Source organism: Pituophis catenifer, unplaced genomic scaffold (assembly GCF_029215685.1).
Source record: "Pituophis catenifer annectens isolate HBS135680 unplaced genomic scaffold, rPitCat1.0.hap2 SCAF_3, whole genome shotgun sequence".
NCBI classification, from domain to species: Eukaryota; Metazoa; Chordata; class Lepidosauria; order Squamata; family Colubridae; genus Pituophis; species Pituophis catenifer.
Window position 1 is genome coordinate 146,470,245 of NW_027256883.1, and position 21,400 is coordinate 146,491,644.

Sequence of the window (21,400 nt, forward strand, 5' to 3'; positions counted from 1 at the left end):
TGTTGATTTAATCAATCAATCAATCAATCAATCAATTAAATGTATATACTACCTGACGCCAAGTGATTCTGAGCAGTGTTTTTGTTTGTCCCAAACATCTGTGGATTGTTTCCCCACAAGGCTTAAATCTCATGACCTGTTAGCTTGAAAGATTTTATCAATGTGTGAACGTGGGTAAATATCTATAGGAACATTGCATGGCAGTTGAGAATTTTTTCTTCTGGAGAAACTTTTCTTTCTTTTGATGAGTTGGTTTAATGGAGGTCTGTACTTTCTCTAGGCGAAAATTGATACTTTAAAACTCTATATATATTATATTACTCTCTGCAATTATATCCATATTGTTATACTTTCTTTTGGTATTTTTTAATAATTTCAATAAAAAAATTAAAAAAAAAAGAAAGATTTTATCAACTATGTTCTGGGGACACCATTGGGAGATTCAAGTAGGGGTTAAGGTACCATGCTGCTGTCTTTTGACATATAATGGTTCTCAAAAGCTTTCGGAAGTGACTAATATAAATACTAACATAAATCAGTTTATAAATACTGGTTTATGATGCAATATCTGAGGCAAAAACAAACCATTGGTCTAAGTTACTTCCAATAGTCATTAGTTATTCTGTGAGGGGAAAATAGCTTACAACTTCTCTGGAAAAGCTATGTATTAATGCCGATTGGATATCATGCTGAAAGTTGTTTGAATGGAACTTTTGCACTTTTAAAAACACTTTTTAAGATAAATAGCCTTGTCCACACGAAATACAGCAGAGGTGAAAAGAGCACCAGCTTCAATTACTCTGTTGCTCACTATAGCTATGCCAAGATCCTGAACTTCTTATCTTTATGAGCACATATAATTTGTATTCCAGGAAGACCAAACTTGGCATCTAAAGTGATGAGGAAGCCAAACTTTACAGAGTCTATTTGTACTTAAATGCTGTTCTGGGTGCTACCTCTTCTCTTCTGTTCTGTTGTATTGCTGCTTCTGATCACAGCACTGCCTGCATAACTAAATGCAACTTTCTCGTACAAAATTTCTATTTTATTCATGGCAGCAAAGCACAGTGTGGATGGGCTGAACCCTGAAATTTCATCAGCTTTAAAAAAAATCAATAGAATTAAAAATGAAGTATTAATTTTTTATAGCATGCAATTTGAAATTTGGACAGTGATTTTTCACCTAAACTTTCTCTGAAATGGAAATACTATACAGCCCTCACCTAAAAATATATATTTGATTGTAATGTTTAAAAAATGAGATTGACTCAATTATTAGGGGAATTGTGAACATGGTTTCATGTAGTCAATGACATGCTGCTAAAGTGTGGGTATATGGCACAGAGGCAGCAATGTGGTAAGACAGAGGCAGCAATCTGACTGCCCCCTTATTGTTTTCAAGAAATATTCAACTGCCAGTGTATTTGGCTTCTGTTATGCAGAATTGGGTGGGAAGCGATCTTAGCCTTGTATCAGTCATAAAAATAATTGAATTTATACTTCAATTGTATTGTCAGAAAATGCCTCATGTTCCAACTGTGAAACCATCCCCACTGCTATTAAACCCGTTTAAAAATCTATTATACCTTTTCCCACCAGATGGTGCTATTCATCTATGATTGAATGCATGTGGTACACTTTTCTATGTCATAAACAGGGAATAAAGAGCAACAGATGAGCTTGGTTTTAAAATTGTATTGATTGAGCAGTAAGCAGGGGCAGGTTTCAAAATCCATCGCTACTGGTTTGCTCGTGGGTGTGTGCTTGCGCATGTGCGTGATGCTTCTGCGCATACGCAGAAGTGTTTGGGCGGGTGGGTGGAGCCGCCGTTACTGGTTGGCCGGATCTGGGGCAACCCACCACTGGCAGTAAGGGATATAATATGTAGAGCAAGAACTGGGATTTTGCATAGTTTAAAGACTAATTAAGTACAATGGCAATTCTGTACAATTCCACTAAAAAATAATCGGCACTGAGTTAGTATAGAACTGTGTAACTGTGTTCAGCCTCAGCAATTTTAAGATGGACTTCAACTTCCCAAATTCTCAAACCAGCAGGCTAGATGGGGAGTTCTGGGATTTGAAGTCCTTATAAGTTCAAGTTGCTGAGATAGACAAACACTTTTATAGCATTATAGGCACAGAGACTGAGTTATGAATCAGGAGTTGCTCAATTTGAATCTCTTTTTACAGTTGACATTATTAAATGGCTACAATTTCTTTCTGACTTGTAGCATTGGCTTATATAGATTGTCTTTACAAAAATGCTGTAAAGCCATCTTGTTGAGCCTGGGTCTGTACTCCCACCATAAATCTATAGGATTTCAGTTAATCTAATTTGCTTGGTTTCCATAATATGATAGACTACAATATAGTTGGTTTGTCACATAATGGATTATGTGAAAGCAGGATGCTGCTGCAGGGATATATATATATATATATATATATATATATATATATATATTCACTAGCAATAGCACTTAGATTTATATAACACTTCATAGTGCTTTTACAGTCCTCTCTAAGGGTTTAGAGAGTCAGCATATTGCCCCCAACAATCTGGGTCCTCATTATACCAACCTCGGAAGGATGGAAGGCTGAGTCAACCTTGAGCCGGTGAGATTTGAACCGCCGAACTGCAGCTAGCAGTCAGCTCAATTAGCCTGCAGTACTTGTTTATATATATAAACAAGCTGCCTTTGGGTGCTTACCTTGTCACAAATGCTGTGCAAGAACAACAGTAATGTTAGCAAAATGTAAATGTTCATTTACCCAAAGGCAAAACTTGCTTCTGCCTGTCTTTCCTTAATCTGGCCTCAAGGATATTTTCCCAAAACCTTTTTAAGGGTCAGGGGAATAGTCTTTTAAACCTTTTGTTCCCAGATACCTACTATAGTTGCAGGCTATAAATTGTTTTTTCCCAACCGTAGCAACTTTAAAAACTTTATAGTTGTTGAAGCTAAGGAACACTACTATAGATACACTTCTACTCTTTCAAAGATATTAAAAACCACTGCTGTTCAGCATTTAAAATAAACTTTTTAAAGAAGAAAGTTCAGTAAGACAGAGAAAAGGTAAGAACCAAGGAGAAATCCATACAAGAATTAAACAAATGTCTGGCCTGTTTTAAACTTTCAGAAATGTTATATAAATCCTAGAAAGCCAGTTTGTTGTAGTGGTTAAGCCAACAGGTTAGAAATTAGGAGATCATGAGTACTAGTCTCACCATAGGTACAAAGCTGATGATGATCTTGGGCCAGTCACATATTCTCAGACCCAGAAATGGGCAATGGCAAAATGCTGCTGAAAATCTTGCCAAGAAAATGTTTAGGCAGTCATCAGGAGTCAACATTGACTTGAAGGCATTGTCAGGACCAATGAGGCATTTGCTACTTTTAATAAATACCAAATTGACACTTCTACTCTCAAGTAAGGAAGTTAATCCGATTGACACTTGACTCTTACTTCTACCTTGACAACAGGGCACCTGAGGACAGCCAAGAAAGTAAGATGGATGATGAGGTACACCTAATTATGCCCTTCAACTTTATCTGGCTGCTGCTGCCTGCTAGTAACATCTACTAATGATAAGATGATAGTCAAACATTGCTACGACTGCAGGAGAAGAATGTAATGCTATTAAGTATCAATAGAACTGTGTTTCCATCAGAATGGAAAATGTGGAGGAAGATGGATCAAAGTTGTTTGAGGTGAGTAGAATAAATAGCACTTATTTTTTAAACTTTATATAAGCTTCCACCAGCTGATGATCTCCAAATGTGTTGGATCAGTTCCCATAATTCCAAACCCTCTATGATTGATAGGGGGATTCCACAAGTTGAAATCCAATTCCTTTTGAAGATACTAGTTTGGAGAAGCCTGTTTTATACAGTAGTTGTGCTACTGTAACTGTACAACTGGGTTTCTATTTATAATAATAGTGTTTAAAGATACACTTACTTAGGGTCACTTAAGCTCAGAATGTTCCATTACTTCAAACTGCATGTCCACTAACCACAAGCTGGCTTCACACAGCATGTTAACTAAAATGTGGTTCAGTGGAGGTGAAGAGATCATGTAGACCTCTGACTGAGGAAGAAATGAACGAATCATTAAAGGGGAACTTTAAAAAAAAATCTTAGTTCTGAGGAAGAGGAAAGTGTGAGAAAGAAAATCAAAACAACTTTGCCTCAATTTTGTTTGCTATAAGAGGAAGTGGAGAGAAATTTGGATTCAAGATTCTATTATTATACTCTATAGCAGGGATGTCAAACTCGTGCCATCACGGCAGCATCACATGACATATCGGGAATTTCCCCCCTTCCCTAAACCGGGCATGGGTGTGGCCACTGCATGACACATCTGGCCCATGGGCTGCGAGTTTGACAGCCCTGCTCTATAGCAAAAAAGAGAATTGTTAGGGTCCCTGCTGTGCCTGTTTTTTGACCTTGCCAATCTTGAAAAGATGAAAATATACACGTAAAAAATGATTTACTTTGCTCTTAAGGAGTAACTATTCATATGATAGCTGCTCCAACCAAGGAGGAAACAAAAATTGCAAAAGAAATCTGAATTGTCCTTCCTATTTTTATGCAGTTGGTATAATGTCTGTAATTAACCTCCATGAAATAGATATAATTTCTTTCCATCTCAGTGAAAATTTTAAAGTAACTGTACAAAACATTTTTTTGCTAGCCTGGTAGGATGATAGAACAAGCATAAGTGAATTTACTCCATTACAAAGGTATATTTTCAGGAAGACTGACTTACTACTAAATGAGTGAAGTTACACCCTATGTACATGTTCATTTGCTTACTTGAATGCAGATTAATTTTGTACTTTCAAAGTTAGTCTTGCTCAGGGTGTGGTCTTTTCACATTTTATTCAGACTAAACACTCATTCAAAGTTATCTTTCTTATACAACACAACATCCCTCCCCCCCCCAGGATAATGACAATCTAATTTGCTTTTGACCTCCTGTGTGAATAGCCATGATAGCTTATTATCCATGACTACACATGTAGTAGTAGACGCTGTTTTGCTGGTAAGAATCACACTTAATGTCTCCTGCAAAAGTAAACACATGCTGGCTTGCCATGTTGTATAAATTTACCTTTTTGGATTAAGCATAATGGGGTTTCGTTTTGGTTTAGCATGTTGTATGAATGCTGCCATTGCAGTTTGTGTTGATTTAGTGTTGTGCAAACATTGGTTATGGAGAAGGGGAAAGACCACAATAGTCAGAATGATGCTGAGAAATGAGTGGGACTTTACTCCATTTCTGGAAAGGCTATGTTTTTCTTGTATTGCTGGATTTTTGAAGATACTTTATTTGGGTGCCTCTAAACCAGTGACGGGATTCAGCCGGTTCAGGCCAGTTCAAGCGAACCAGTAGTTAAACTGCTTGCTGGCCCCACCCCTTCCTGCCCTGCCCTTCCAGGAGTCCCCATGCACCCCATTTTGGCTCCCAGGTAAGTGCAGGGAGGCCTCCTAGGCCCATAATAGGGCGTGGGAGGAAGGTGCACCCCCCACGGCCCATTTTTGCTCTCAGAAGGCTTCAGGGAGGTCTCTTAGGCCCAAAACAGGCACGAGGGGTGGCCTGCACCCCATTTTCGTTCCCAGGTGGCTTCAGGAAAGCCTACTAAGCCCAAAACAAGGCATGGGGGAGTGGGTGATACATCCCCCTGCAGCCTATTTTGCTCAGCCCAGGGGGGTGCAGGAGGCCGAGTGCTACTTGTTACATCCCCTGGCCATGCCCACCAAGTCATGCTCACAGAACCGATAGTAAAAAAATTTGAGTCCCACCACTGCTCTAAACTGTACAGCAAGTCAGAAGTACCGTAATTGTAGAAATCTGTTTTATGACACAAATTTGTCCGGGTTGAACCCTTTCAAGCTCAATGCTGGTTTATTGAAAACCACAACAAAGTTGGCTTTTTCCCTTACAAAGCTACATCATTGCAGAGCCTGTGAATATTTTCTCACTGATAGGAACTCTGGCCTCACATCACTTCCTGGATCTTTAGCTCAGAGCAACCTTTACCTATTGGCTCTGCTTGTTCTACACTCAGAATAACAGACTTGGAAGGGATCTTCTAATCCAAGCCCCTGCTCAGGTAGGAAACCTTATATTATTTCAGACAGATGATTGTCCAATCTCTTTTTATAAATGTGTTGGAGTGTTTCTTAAAAGCGATGGAGCACAACTTCTGGAGACAAGCTGTTCCACTGATTAATTGTTTGAACTGTTAAGAAATTAATTTGCTTTTTGCCATCCATTGCTTCTTGTCCTCCCTTCGGATATTTTGGAGAATAGATTGACCTCCTATTCCAGTGATGGCTAACCTTTTGGCCATCGTGTGCCGGGGGGGGGGCAGGGGAGGTTCACGCATGTATGTGCCCACACCCATAATTCTATGTGCCCTGCCCTGCGCATGCGGCGCAACCCCCCCCACCCCCACTACTGGCATGCGATGGCCCGGTAGGCCCATTTTTCTTTCTCACCTGGCTCCAGATCCTCTCTATGCATCTGGGAAGGGCGAAAACAGCTTTTTGTACTCCCTCGGAGGCCCTCCAGAAGCCTGAAACAGCCCATTTTCCAACTCCCGGTGGGACAGGAAGTACTTTTTTTGCTGTCCCCCCCGCCTCCAGGGACTCCTAGAGAGGCCTCCGAGGGAGTAGGAAAGGCTGTTTTTGCCCTCCCCAGATGCATAGATAGGATCTGGAACCAGGTGAGAAAGAAAAATGGGCCTTCCCCACCCACCCCAGGCCCTCCGGAGGCAGGAAACAGCCTGTTTCATTATTTCTGGTGGGCCCAGAAAGGGCCAAAAATCAGCTGAGCTGGCGTGCCCACTGATATGGCTACGCGTGCCATCTGATACGGCTCACCATCACGGCCCTATTCTTTGTGGTAGCTCCTTAGATATGGGACCACTACCGTCACTTGGTTTCTGATGGCTATTAGCAGCTGTCTCCAAACCCTTCTGTGCAACCACGGTTCTAGTAATGGGAAAAACATCTGGTTTCAAAGGTACCAACATGCATTTGTTTCACCCTGACTACTTACTAGGTGTGTTTATATGCAGAAGAAGGAAGGCTTTGCAATCAAGGCATTTTCCTACAGCAACTGTGCATATTTAATATTATTGTTTTAAATTTTGCAAAGGATCAAATGCAGACAAGAATATTGACTAAAAATGCCAAATGTGGAAAGTGCTGGTAATTTATTTTAATTCCTTTTGTGTGGAATGAAACTGAGAGGATTTTCGTTGTGGCAGAACCAAGGATAACTTTGGGTGAAGTACTGGTTGAATTATATTCATGGCCTTGTCTTATTCCTCAGCCAGAGAGGGGAACGTTTGGCTCATGGTGGTCTGGATGTGTTCTCAGTGTTCTGAGACCTGTAAAAATGACCATTTTGGGATAAGGATGTGACTTTAATTGTGCTATGGCATTTTATATTATTTGCAGCTTTGCAGTCCAGAACTCTTATCAATGAAATAGATGACTAAAAGCTACCAAATATGTTTTAAAAAGTGATATAAAGGTTTGCCAGTTTATCTGCAACAATTGCGTGCTTGTCTTCTACTATTACTACCTTGCAAACACGTTATAGGCTTACACATCTCTATCTCTACAGCTAACATATGCACATGACACCGTGTTATATAAATTAAGAAAGTTGCTGCTTCTACAATGGCCAGTGATAGGGGCTGCAGAAGACTTCAGATTCCTCAAAATTGCAATTAGTAATGTTCTTAGAAGTCGCTCCCTTTCAGCCCATTTCACCTCACAGGTTCTTGTGTGGAAGTTAAGAGGAAGGTGTATTAGGTATATTTATTGCCTTGGATCATTTATAAAAATAAAGGTGGAATTTAAAAAATCTAGAAAAAAAAAATATACCCTGAAGCAATTTCTTTTTCTAATAACTGATTGCATATACTTTGGAACAGAGGCAAATGAAACACTTGCTCTTTGTAACTGATTTGGTTAACCATAATCTCTATTTGTGCCTAAATAACTTTAATTATTTAAAATCAGGCGCTCTTGCAAATGAAACTAGTAAATCAGGTTCATGGAGTGTTAAAGATAAGGCCTACCATCTATTTAATTCAGATTATGTCTCATTAGATTAAGTAAGACTTTCTTCCAAAGAAATATAGAAGTAAAGCAATTATAATGGGGACATTTACTTGCAGTTTGAACCTAAAATTATTTTTAAAAATGTCCTTAAAGTTATCTATTTCCAAGTTTTATTTTTCATTTTAAATCTATTAATTAATATTTTAATATCAATAGTATAAGAATATAGGTAATTTAGTTCCAAGTGAATGTATATATGTTACATTTGAAAAAGCATATAAAAACTAAGGTAGTTTGAAGGAAGTTGTGTGTGTATGTGTGTTTACCTGAAAAGATCATCCAGGAAAGCCCAGACTAAATCATGCTTTCATTTATTCACTTCATATAAAAATCTCTTCAGAATGCATCTCAACACAATATATAATACTATAACAACATACATTGTGTGAAACTTTCAGACAATAAAATAACCACCTGGAACAATGCAGTGTTCAACAGACATATAAACCCATGTATCATGCACAGCTGTGCTATTTTCATCAACTAATTAGTCACAAGTTGGACTGAAAGCTTGAAACATAGCTTTACAAATCGGCACTGTATACATGCCTCACAAGCTTTGTTGGAAGAGGTTTCACAGCACAATTATAGTATCAGTTCACATTTTGTCATAGAAACTCACATTGGCTACTTTGAAAATTGGAAAATGACAGGTGGTTTTGTGGCATTTACTGGGCGTGTCCTTTTCAACATTTCAGTAGTTTCATTTCTGATGAACAAACCATCCTAATTCCTCAGCAGTTACCAAACCCCGATTTCCAGAATCCAAATGAAAATGAAATCCAATGGGAGCCAATGTCTGAATGCCCTTTCTGGGTTCCATATGTCTCTTTCACTGTGCTCAGGTTCTTTCCATTTTACGCAGTACAAAAAATTACAAGAAAGGCAACTCTCATTCAGAGTCTTCTACACAAATAACATCACCACTGACAGGCAATGTTAATTTATATAAATTAATACTTACAAAACATTACATTATATACAATACATAATAAATACACTGTTATAAACAGTACTGGACATGTAATAGCTCAAGGCAAGTTGAGGAGAAGAAAAGGAGACTCAGCCTAGCGAACATGAAGAATGGGGGTGGGTGGGGAGCACAGTAGGACCAAACACAAAAATTCAACTGAGTTTTGTTTTTTTAAAGGGGAGATTGTCCATCATATTACAACATGTTGGTTTTTATACGTACTGCATTGTCTAATGAGAATGCAACGTTACTTCATCCTGTGTACAACAAAAATCAAAAACAGTTGAGTGGAAAACCATTTGTTTATGTGTGGCAAGTAACACAAGAGAAACCTAGATTTTGTGGGACTAATAAAGTGACCAGTGATGCAGTAATGCAAGGAGGAGGGCACCCTGCTTTATTTAGTGAGTCAAAACAATTAAACTGCGGTAAACACAAGTATTGCCCGTAGAGAGGAAGACTTTCTTCATTAAACAGGATTAGTAATAATATAAAATATATATTGGTATCAAACAAGTTTTGTTGTGTATTTAGTAGGCGTCTCGAAAAGATGTGGAAGTATTTATAAAAAAGGCACACGGGTCTGAGACAGGTGCACAAATTTTAAATGCAAAATTACGAAACCGTATTTTGAGCTGTTGGACCGAACTGGATGTCAGAATCTATTAAGAATAGAAAATATTATGATTGTGTGTCATTCCCTAGCAGGCTTGTTCAGTAACAGCTCATACTGCCTCCCTATCACCAGGTTTATTTTGTTTTTGGCTGATAAAACTTAAGCTGCAGTAGATATCACCTGTTAATTCCTGAGCAGTCATTACACACTCTTTAACCCTGACTCCAATCTCGAGTAATTGGAAAGTCTTCTAGCCAATAACAGGTGCTGGCCTAAGAGCCAGACTTTCAGGCTATAGCACATGAGACAATCTGCATGTGCGTGAATAAAATCACCATCACGAATACAGTGTGTTAAGTATCAATCGGCGATGCATCTTTTGTCACAATCTCTATATTAGTGTCCTGCTGGGAATCCCTTTTTCCTGTGTCAATGACACAAAGTGTCTTGGTACTGCTGTAATAATGGATACTGTCACTCTCTTTCTCAGGCCCATCAGAGTCTTCCTCTTCAAGAGTAAGGTCAAACTGGAACTTCTCCATCAGGCCCTGACAGTCTTGGCTGCGTTCTTCGAGGGGAGGGGAAGGGCTCTGAGGGATCATACTTTGATACCAATTACGGTTGTCTTCCAGGGTGTCCAAAATATCTTGAGCATCGGGCTGTACTAGGTCTGCCCAGGTCTCCCAAAGTGGATGAACAATATAATCAATGAATCCCACCTGCAATGCAAGTACAATCGATTTGTAATGAAATGTTGTTTCAATATTTATGAATTTTCTCTCAGCTTTACATTTAAAGCAACTAGAAATTACGGTACATTAGTATTTATTTGTGCTGCGATTTATCTAACAAACCGCTCAATTTTTTTAAAGGATAAAACAGAGTGAGTACTAAAAACCATTAAAAACTAGATGGGATCATATAATCTCTGCTGTTATGATATATCTACAGAAGGAGTGATCTAACCTGTTTAGAGGGGAATTGCCAAAACCAGAATGCTGATATTAAAGAAGAATATTGCTTTCTGTGTATTTGGGGGAAATTTATTGGGCGTGGATCATTATGGCCAGATTTGTTTATTTTATTTATTACTCAAATTTATATAGCTACTCATCTTACTGATAAAAGTAAATATTATAAAAATAGAAATACAAACCCTAGGTAAAGAAAGGATAAGAATAGCCAGCATAGCAATGGAGCTATCTAATCATGGTCCTGGTTTCCTTGGGAGGCTCAGGCCTGACAACGTAACTAAATTTTGAAGGTCTTCTGGAATATCAAAAGCGATGAAGCTAATCTAATTCCGGGGGGTGGGGGGGATGTTCCATAAAACTGGCACCAAGGCAGGGAAGACACATTTCCTGGGACCCACCAAATGAAGATCCGTAGCTGATGATATGCAGGACACCTTTTCTGAAGGATCTAATGGGGGGGGGGGCTGGGATGGTCTCTCAGACAGCCCGGCCCCAGGCCATTAATGGCTTTAAAGGTCAAAACCAGAACCTTGAATTGGACTTGGAAGCAAACTGGCAATCTATGCACTTGCAGAGCATGGATGTAACATGCTCTGTTCTAGGAGTGCAGATAACTGTACCAGATGAGGCTTCTGGGTACTCTTCAAGAGCAATTATAGAGTACATTGAAATCGTCCAACCTGGAGTGACTGAGGCACGAGTGGCTTAGATTTGTTTTCTTCAGGAAGGGATGCAGATATTGCATTAGCAAAGTTTAAAGAAAGCATTCCTGACTGACTCCCATTGCCACAATTCTTTCCAGATCAGTACCCAGATCACTTGCATTTCCAAGATTTCCATCCTACAAATGCAGCTCTGGGTTGGCAACCTTCAATCATAAAATGATAGTCTAACATTAGAATCAAATGTCCAGTGGAACTAACACTGATTTTTCCACCCATTGTCTAAATCTCAGCGTAGGCTAAGATCAAGGCTCTTTCTATCCTATAATTAGGTTAGACAAAGCCCAAATAATTAGCTTTGCCCTAAAAAACACTTCTAACAAAATTCATAAATAAAAAGCTGCCATTACTATAGCAGTAAATATCTGCTCAGTAAGTTTGTTTTATTTTTTTAATCATGTCACGCTGTTGCTATATAATTTATGGCAATTATATAAGAAACATCTGTATAGCAGTATTTGCATATGAAGAAACTACAAGGTACTGTCAGTGGGAGCTATTTTTAATTATTAGGGTATTCAGACGTAATGGAAATCATGGCATCTGTTGCCTGCTTGAGCTGAAGTGAATCTTGGATGCCTTCCTCCTCCGAGGAAAAAGAACACAGAGGAGTTCTTAAGTTTCTGTTCCAAAATTAAAACTGGTTAGTAACTATTTTTTAAGATATCAGGACTCAGGGAAAAAGCTGTTAACAGCCCGTCACATTAAACGGTGTATTATGAAAGGACCTATTAACATTTAAATTGTTTGGTGTGATGTAGAAGTCTAACTATAAAAGAAATGCTTATTGGATGTGGTTACTGTATTAATGCACTTCAATGAAAATTACCATCTCACTAAACTGATGGTATCTTATTTTTTTAAAAAAGGAGAAATATTACTCCTCCAAGTATCTCTTAAACAATGTAGATAAAAATGCTGGTACACTATGACATGATGAAAATCTTTACTTCACTAAAACTTTGAAATTGGTGTGATTTTTAGAGTTAGTATTAAAAAGCTGACTTTTTCTGGGATCTGTTTAGAACTTTCATGTTATCTTGCTGTTTTGTGGAATTTATTTATGGTTAACATGCTTGAATATAATATCATTCAATGGAGAAATGTATGACATTAAGGGGAAATAATGACTGTTCCTGGTATTATCCATTATGTAATAAAGCTCAGGATAACATAAATTCTTAGTTGACAAGCAGGATGAACTGGATTGAGGAAAGTGAACGAACAATAAAAGCTATGGAAAAGTTTCTTGTCTGACTGGATTTCCTTGCTTAACTCCAAAAACCGCTGGGTGGCAATTCAGCGGAACAGGAAAATAGTTCTCAAAGGAACCCATCTCTGGCTAGGATGTTTGGTTTGGAAATCACATTTGACTCCTTCAGACACAACAGGATGTTGAACAAGCCAGTACAATTCTATTGTAACTGCTGAGGTACCTTAAGCCAAAAAGTGACAGAAAGTTCCTGTAACCTATATTCAGTGGAGACTTTTTAGTAAAATCACTTTGTTTGGTTATCACAACATGGAGAACTTTAGCTCTTTACATCCATTTAAGGAAACCACCAGAACTAAGTTGAGAATTAATTTTTACAGTATTAGCTCAGGTCCAAAAAACAAAACAAAAAAACCCCAAACATACAAACAAACCGGGTCATTGTTTCAGAGGTATTTCCTTATCAGATTCCTCAATGCCTTTAACAATGGCAGAGCTTCTTATGTACTGGAAAAATTCTTTAAAATTCAAGAGATATTCAGAGATGTATCTGTCTTGAAAGTAGCCCATGCTGAATATATAGCATTCAAACCTGAGGAGTTGGCCACAGGGAACGTTTTTACGACATTTTGCATTATGTCATAAAATACTTTATGATAAGTTTTATGTCATAAAATATTTTATAAAATTTGTCAAATTTGAATTCCACATGAGCCCTGGATTTTGGATGTATTTTATAAGTTAGTCCATTTGAGATAGCTTGGTTCAGAGGTGGGTGGCACATAAATTAACAACCGGTTTGCCCAGCACCGAAAATGTGAGTGTGTATGCACGCGCCCTTCTGTGCATGTGCTTCGCTCGCGCGCACGGCTTGCACACATGCACGTGGCTTAAAAATGCAGCTAAATAGGACGGCATAGCGCCGGGGCAGGTGGGCCAGATCCCAACTACCGGCTCACCCAAACCAGTCTGAAACAGCAGCAGCCCACCACTGGCTTGGTTCAAAAAATTTTGCTGTATCATGAATGTTTTGCCCAGTGAAAGGTTACAGACCTGAGAGTTTTAGTAGTATATAGATAGAAGGAACATTAGAGGCTGATGAAAGGTCTCACAGTGGCTCAAACAAAGGAAGCCTCTGCAGCCTAACCCTGACACTTTAACCACAGCATGAAAATGGCTCTAAAGTGCTCACAGTTAACACTGATTACTTCCTTGGAAAATGAAAAAGTGAGAATTGAAAACCATGTCCTATCAGCTAACAGAGGAAAGGTGCTGCATCTTGTTTCTTCACAAAACGTAAGTGGTTGGAGTAAGAGGACCTACCCTTTCCAATCTTGAAATCTCTGCTACTTGTTGACTATATTACAAGAGAAGAAACAATGGTGCCAAGCCAGAAACTGGCATATGTTTGGCTAACCTTGGCCCTTGCTAAGAACACATACTGGTCCAGTTTATGTGAAGCAGCACCATCATTGAAATGCTCTGCAGGTAGCCTTTCAGAGTTTTCCAGGAGCATAATGTGGATTTATGGCAAACAGATCGCCTTCTATTGACAAAATATCCTTGTGCTGATGTTAGAAAATGTCTGCATTATCCTCTATCATTCAGTGGAATTTATTATGTATAATGTTGCAGGTATGTTTTTACAAAAGTGCAAAAGGCATTTGAAAAGATGTGATTAATCTATCTGGTACGCTAAAGAGAGAAATCTACTGGGGAATTTCGCATGACATTTTTAAAAGGATGTGTTTCCCCAAGACTTAACTGGTAACAGAGCAACATTATTAATCCTAAATTGGAACATTCCTGACAGATCAAAAAGAGAAAAGTCAAATACCTGAGACTTCTCCACAGAAGCTGTGTGCTTGTCACACATTGGGCTGATTTCCATTCCCCTCTCCCGTTCTTTGTCCCCTTGCTGGAAAAACTCCTCCATAATTCTATCTGTCCACTGCCGATAGAGTTCAAGAGATTTTGTAGGATTACTTAAATCAGCACAATGGACCATATTTCGGAGAACCTGCAATGCAAAAATGATAACATGAAGACTCATGTAATCATGTAAAACAGGGCAACATTTTGTCCTGTACTTGTTGGTACTTTGAAAGCAGTTTCACATTAATGCACTTTTTGATTAAAGAGATTTGTTTTAGAAAAATGTATGAAACATATCTAAAGTACATTTTCATCAAGAGACATATTAAATTATTTGAAGGAAGATTAATTGTAGATATGCAGAATAAAGTGTTACAAATTGTACTGGTCACCTGAATTATCCAAGCATAATTTCAAGCCGATTTAAGGTACAGTATCTATCATTTTCTTTAATAGAAAATTGCTTTGAATAGTTATATTCTTCTCATATCTTATTGGACAAGTCCACATAGAAGATTAATGAACTGGAGATAAACAGAAGATTTAAAGGTCTCTGTTTCAATTGTGGGCACTGGCACCTCCAGTAAAATCAGAGTAATCTAGCGACAAATGATTAGGATTATGACTAGGTAGTTTAGGGTAACTTTCATCTCATCTCATCTTAATGCTTATGGGCTGTCAGTATTTCTCAGTCTTATGTGAAGATAAACTATATCTTCACATAAGATATAGTTCACAAAACTATAATAAGGAATATAACAAATATATAATAAAATTAACAAAAATAAAAATATATAATGAAAAATAAGTACATGTATCCTTCATGACTTTGATGAAGAATGCATGGTCCAAATTTAAGGAGGTTAGGCATAGATAAAATAGTATCTGATTGTCCACTGAAGTCTGTACAAAGTGTTTACCTAGATATGTTTCTTTTGTCCTGGCAAATCTCTTTTGAACTGGAGGATTATCTGAAGTAATTCTTAGAACTCATGTTCTGCTTGCTGCAGTGTGAAGACACTTCTACAACTAGCCTTTTGTTGAGGACATGAAGACATGTCTTCTTCACTCCAGATCTACTCTGAAAGAAAGCTTCCACCTTTCTTCCTTTGCTTCAAAAGTGACTTTAAAAAAAAAATAAAATTCTGCCAGCAGAAGCTATGCTAAAGGGTCCAATCAGTTGTAAACTCTTAGGAAACTTTAGGGTGAGCGCCTGCTTTGCTCCTATTGACCACACGAGACTATGGCAGGCTACTGATTTTCAGAATCATTGGCTTTTTGGCAGAGCCAAAAAGACATTCCATCTTTGCAACCAGCTGGTGGCAAGCTTATGCATAAGGAAACAGCACCTCCAAATATAGCTGCCCACTTCCTCAGAGCATCCATCCAGAGAATTGCCATCAATTCTTCAATTCCACCAAGGAATTATGCCGTAGGATTGGAGAACTGATACAGAAGATCCATTTGCTCTCTCTTTTAGTTACAAAAAGTAGTGGGAATACTAGGATTGAGGGAAAGGACTCTTTTCTCCCTGGCTTCTCTTGCCATCAATGGCAGAAGTGAGGGGAGAGAAGCAATAGAAAATAGCTTTTTTAGTGCCAGAACTGTGATCCACAGTATTTAGCCACTAACGCCAAAGAAAGCATTTCTCTCAGTCCCTCTCTCTTCCCTCTACTTCTGGGGTTTTGAGTATGGACAGAATCTCTGTTCTGCTTCCGTGTTGAGGTTTGGTATGGGTTTACATTGTACTTATTTCTTCTTTAAGCTGGTAGGTTTTTCTGCACAACAGTATTATAAGAGCCAAATCACCATGGAAGAGCCAAATTACTGTCACATTAACTAAGCATCAAAAGGGCCCCAAAGACAACTTGCCACACTAATGAAAAGATATAATTTAAAGATATTTGGGTCGGATTGTCATTCCAGGCTGGTGCAAATTTCTTCAGTTTAATTCTTTCTATATAGGACATTTTTATAAACAAAAGAGTAACTATTATCACACTAAAGGGATTTGCTTTTAATGATTAACTATTGCCATGTTAGAAATGGAAAATCTGTATCAGTCAAGTTACCATTAAACAGGAGAGCAACAAATATCTTCTACACTAAATATTGCCACCAAGTTAATTTCTCCTGTTCTGGAAATTATATTCTGTGACATGAATATATGAAGCACAAAGGATTAGAATCTGCATAACTATAGAATAAAAGAGATTCATAGAGTGAAGAAATCTGTTCTAACATTTGCGCTGCTTTGTGTCCTCTTTGAAGATTTTAAACATCCTTTTGAATATTTTCCTCAAGTGACATCTTAATATGCATCTTATTCTGAAGATATATAGAGATATTCAATACAGGAAAATAATGAGGTTCCTGTGTCTATCACCATTTAATAGGCAAATAAGTAGAGAAAATTTTTAACTGAATTCCCTATTTTTAAGTAAAATATCTTTGTTAACATTTCCCCATTCCTGGGGCTAAATACTTAATCCATAACATGTAAAGAACATGTTGTGTGAATTGCACAACATTTACCACACTATTAATCCAAGGGAACTCTAAATTGTAAATTGTATTCCTGTTTTCCTCCAAATAGAATGCAAGCCACTACAGACTATTAAATTCTTAACTTGAGGAATAATTTGTGTGATTATATTAATTACAATACACAAAAGTGCTTATTGGTTCAGTCCCATCCCTAACAATAGTAACAACATAGGCAGACATTTATACTGAGAGCGCCTCAGAAGTATCCAGATGACTCCCCCTAAAACTCCCAACTATTTTTTTCAATCCTCTTTCTTCAAACACTGCCTTATTCACTGCTATGTTAAAAGTGGCCTTTCTTAAAAGAAATATACATGTGCTACAGAAAGACTAGTTCCCTGCACCAGAGCAAGAATGTGTTACATGGGAAGCTCATAGGGTTGAGTGAGGGGGAGGGAGGGAGAGAGAAGGTATGACAACAAGATAGCTTCCCAAACAGACCTGTATTCTATCAGTGTAGTTATCTAGCAGGAGGACTCCAGAGCTTGTAACTTTTTTAGTTTCTACCATCGTCTTTAAATCTGCCAGAAGCGACATGTGCTTGGACATATCTGTTGCCAAGACCTACAGGAAAGGAGAAAGATTGTTTTATTTTTTGTTTTCGGGAGCAAAGCGTCATTTTCTGTTTTAACAAACAGCTAGAATATTATACAGAATCACATTCTTACCATGTCTATCACCATTTTCCTGAGACTTTGACGTTGTTTCTTGGTCAGATTGTGGAAGATGTCACAATGCTCTTCTTGTAGAAGCTTAAAGCCAACAGCAAGATGGTGGTTTTCCAAGACGGACTCATCATTGTACATTAAAGCAAGTTCAGAATCTAAATAAGAGAGAAGTCATGTATTTAAAAGGATCCTTAAGTACCATATATGATTTTATATCTAAGGAATGGCTTTTATAGCTACGACATCCTTCATTATGTTTGAAATAATTTATTTTTAAAAGAGAATGTAAATAAAATTAATGAAAGAATTTAAAAAATTCTTTAAAATTATTAAAGAATTTTAAAAAGAATTCAATGGTAGCCGAAATAAAAAGGCCACAGGTTTATTAATCCATTAAGATACTCTCAACTCACTTCAGATAAACTCCCAGTGTGTAAATTGAGCATAATTTTACTGATTACATACTTCGTTAGTTATGATTGTTTCTGTGTACTATTATTAAGTATCATGGAAATTGGAAAACCTTTGTAATGTGCAGATGTGGCCTCTATTGATAAGTAAACTCTGATATTCTCAACTTCATTTCTTAATGAGTATTCTAGATTTTCTTTATTCTTAATAAGAGAGTTCATGAGAATTAATTATACCCATTGTATGCGTATATGTGCGCACATTAAATGAACACAGAACTCACTTGTATTAATAAGGAACTGATTGGAGACACCAGGGTGATCTACATCGTGAATTGCTGCTGCAAAAATTGCTGCCAAAATTTCTAAATCAGTGAATACAGCCTAGAAACAGAAAAGATCAACACATAGACTTCAATGATAAATATAGCTCATCGTATCTATTAACTTATTACAACCTCCATAGGAAAAAAATGCGCAAGTAAAACTGTACATAAAGAACTGAAATCTTTTTTAAAAAAATTATTAGCTACTGCCAATTCATTTGGCTATGTATCTGTGTTTTGCTACAGTTTTTTGTGGGGATGCAGTAATTCCAATACATCCTCGACAAAACAGTAAAAAAGTAAAAATGTAAGTTTTGCAACTCATGTTCAAGTAATTTTTTAAAATATCAAAAAAAGCAGAATATTGCATAGGAAGCTATTAATACGATCTTATCTCAAAAATGTAAACCCACATTTATATTCTTAGCAATAAACTTGAAATAAATAAATCTGAACTAAACTATAAGCCTTAATTGGTGAAAATCTAGCTTTTACATTAGTGAGATGACATAAAGGCATATTAAGGAGTATAAGATTCCATTCATTTGGGAAGGAGGTGAGCTTGCAGAAGGGCATGATTGCTGAGAATAAACAAAGAAACATTAAATGGGGTTCAACCAGAGGTGAAATGCTCCCGGTTCGGACCGGCTCGGGCGAGTAGGTAGCGATGGCGGCAGGCAGTTCGGAGAACCAGTAGCAAACATCCCTGCCCCCGCCCCCCATGCCCAGCTGAGCCGCGCGATCATCAGAGGCTTTTTTTCTTTTAAATGCCTCTGACAATCCAAGCTCTGACGATCCCGGCTGAGTTGCCTGCCGATCAGGCAACTCAGCTGGGATCGTCAGAGCCATTTAAAAGAAAAAAAGTTTTTTTTCTTTTAAATGGCTCTGATGATCCAAGCTCTGACGATCCCAGCTGAGTTGCCTGATCGGCAGAGGGTTTTTAAAAAACCCTCTGATGATCAGGCAACTTAGCTGGGATCGTCAGAGCCTTTTGAAAGCATTTTTTAACATGGTTTTACATGTAAAAAATGTTTTTAAAAGTAAAAAATGTTTTTAAAAGTAAAAAAAAAATGGCCACGCCCACCCAGTCACATTACCCCGCCACCACCAAGCCACGCCCACAGAACCAGTAGTAACAAATTTTAGATTTCACCACTGGGTTCAACAGAAGATTTGAGAAATGGATGTCTACTTCTCATCACATGTTTTGTAATCTTCTAAAATATTATGGGATTGTCTATACTGTACTGTTCGCTTCAAGCAATCATGGACCTATATCAAGATGACAGATTACACTGTGAAATTCTATAAGCTCACCTATTTTCTTTATGTAACAGATTGGAAATTGGTTAATTAATTCAATTGCCTTGTGTGAAGGAACTTGTAGGAACAGTCGTGCTGTGCCAGAGGTATCAAAGCTAATGAATGGTGCATGAAATTTTACTTATTTTTACATTCAGCCTATTAATTAAAGCACGAGGCTATGACAAATTACCAAGTGTAAGCAAATTATTGTTTGTCAGGGGTGGGGGGAAGCAACTCACATCCAAAGCTGGTGTGGACAGAAGAACATGAGTAGACTGGGCTACATCAGCTGCATGGAGACTATTATGGTAAGCTACATCTGTGTGGTAGTGGTCTTCCAAAGTCATAGTGTAAGCTATAAAGGTGTCTGATGAGATTTTGAATGTCTTCAGTAGATCTCTTTCCTGTACAGAGTAATAGAAATTACAAGTAGTCAAAGTATGATTAAAAACCCAAAGCCTTTATTACTAAGAAAAGATGAAATTAGTACTGTTTTAAAGATATAGCAATTGGAAGATGATGATGATGATAATAATAATGATAATGATAATAATAATAATATCACAATTACTAACCTGGAAAATTGCATACATAATGCAAGTGAGAGGTCTACTGTGTGAGTATCTTGCAACATTAAATATATTCAATCCCCATTTATTCAGATCTTCTAGCTCCTAAAGAAAAGTATATATAAAATAATGAATGCATAATGCATCACAAGGAGAATGAGGACATATGTAGCTTATAATTGCATTTATATAGAGATATCAAATCACTTTTTCCTTAAATCCTAAGGATACAAATTCTAACTACAGTTAGAATTACAGTTATCCCAAAAATATGACATATGAAAGGAGAAATAATTTATTATATTAACTAGTTTCTGAAAGTGCGACATTCCCTATCTCCCATTTTTCCTTATCCTTCCCATTGAAACTGTTTAACTGGGAGTTGATCTATATCAGTTTCAGGGCTGGGATAGTTCAGAAATTAATTTGAAGTCTTCCAGATAATTGTATCAATATATTTTTTCCTCTTAACAATAGTTTCTAACACTTTAGGATTAGAACTTTCTTCTTAAGAACATATTTGTCCTAATCCACTTGCATTGTTATTTTCCAAAGCTGTATCTAAACCTCTGAGTAAATTTTTCCACATCATAACACAGCAGAAAATTGCCAAGATCATTGGGGGTGGGGGTGGGGGGCAGATTAAACTATTCCCTTTAGCTAAATTAATTTTTACAGTTTTATTTTCAGTAATTAGCAACATATTCCATGGAGGAAGTTACTATTACCATTTCTGTCTTTCAAAGCAGTCTCCTCAAAACAGATGGAAAAGTAAAAAGGATTTGTGGAGTATGACTAATATGTCTAGTTTATACATGTATTTGCAGTCTTCATTAAAAAATACAAATATTATGAATCACACTGACCTTAGCTAAATGATCTTCCTTTTCTGTTTTCACACCAAATCTTGAAATACTAGTGTTATTCAAGCTTGAACTGTGCATTAACTTTTTTACACCACTGATCTGTGTCATAACCTGTTGCTTCTTCTTTTTCTCTCTGTCCTTCTGTGTAGGAGAAGGAATCTCCACATCATTCTGCTTGTCTGTATTAAAAAAG

General features: G+C 37.4%; 1 protein-coding gene across 2 annotated transcripts in view; it reads right to left on the minus strand.

Annotated features, from left to right (window-relative positions):
* Positions 1–9,025: 9,025 nt before the first annotated feature.
* Positions 9,026–21,400, minus strand: part of PDE4B (phosphodiesterase 4B) — a 234,649-nt gene continuing 222,274 nt past the window's right edge. For both annotated transcript variants that reach the window (XM_070939481.1, XM_070939482.1), the window contains 8 exons: positions 21,208–21,386; positions 20,348–20,446; positions 20,012–20,176; positions 18,426–18,525; positions 17,732–17,886; positions 17,505–17,627; positions 14,479–14,661; positions 9,026–10,451 (listed from right to left, as the gene is read on the minus strand). In XM_070939481.1, coding sequence (XP_070795582.1) covers positions 10,086–10,451; positions 14,479–14,661; positions 17,505–17,627; positions 17,732–17,886; positions 18,426–18,525; positions 20,012–20,176; positions 20,348–20,446; positions 21,208–21,386 — 1,370 coding nt within the window. In that variant the 3' untranslated portion in view covers positions 9,026–10,085. The remainder of the gene's footprint in view (positions 10,452–14,478; positions 14,662–17,504; positions 17,628–17,731; positions 17,887–18,425; positions 18,526–20,011; positions 20,177–20,347; positions 20,447–21,207; positions 21,387–21,400) is intronic.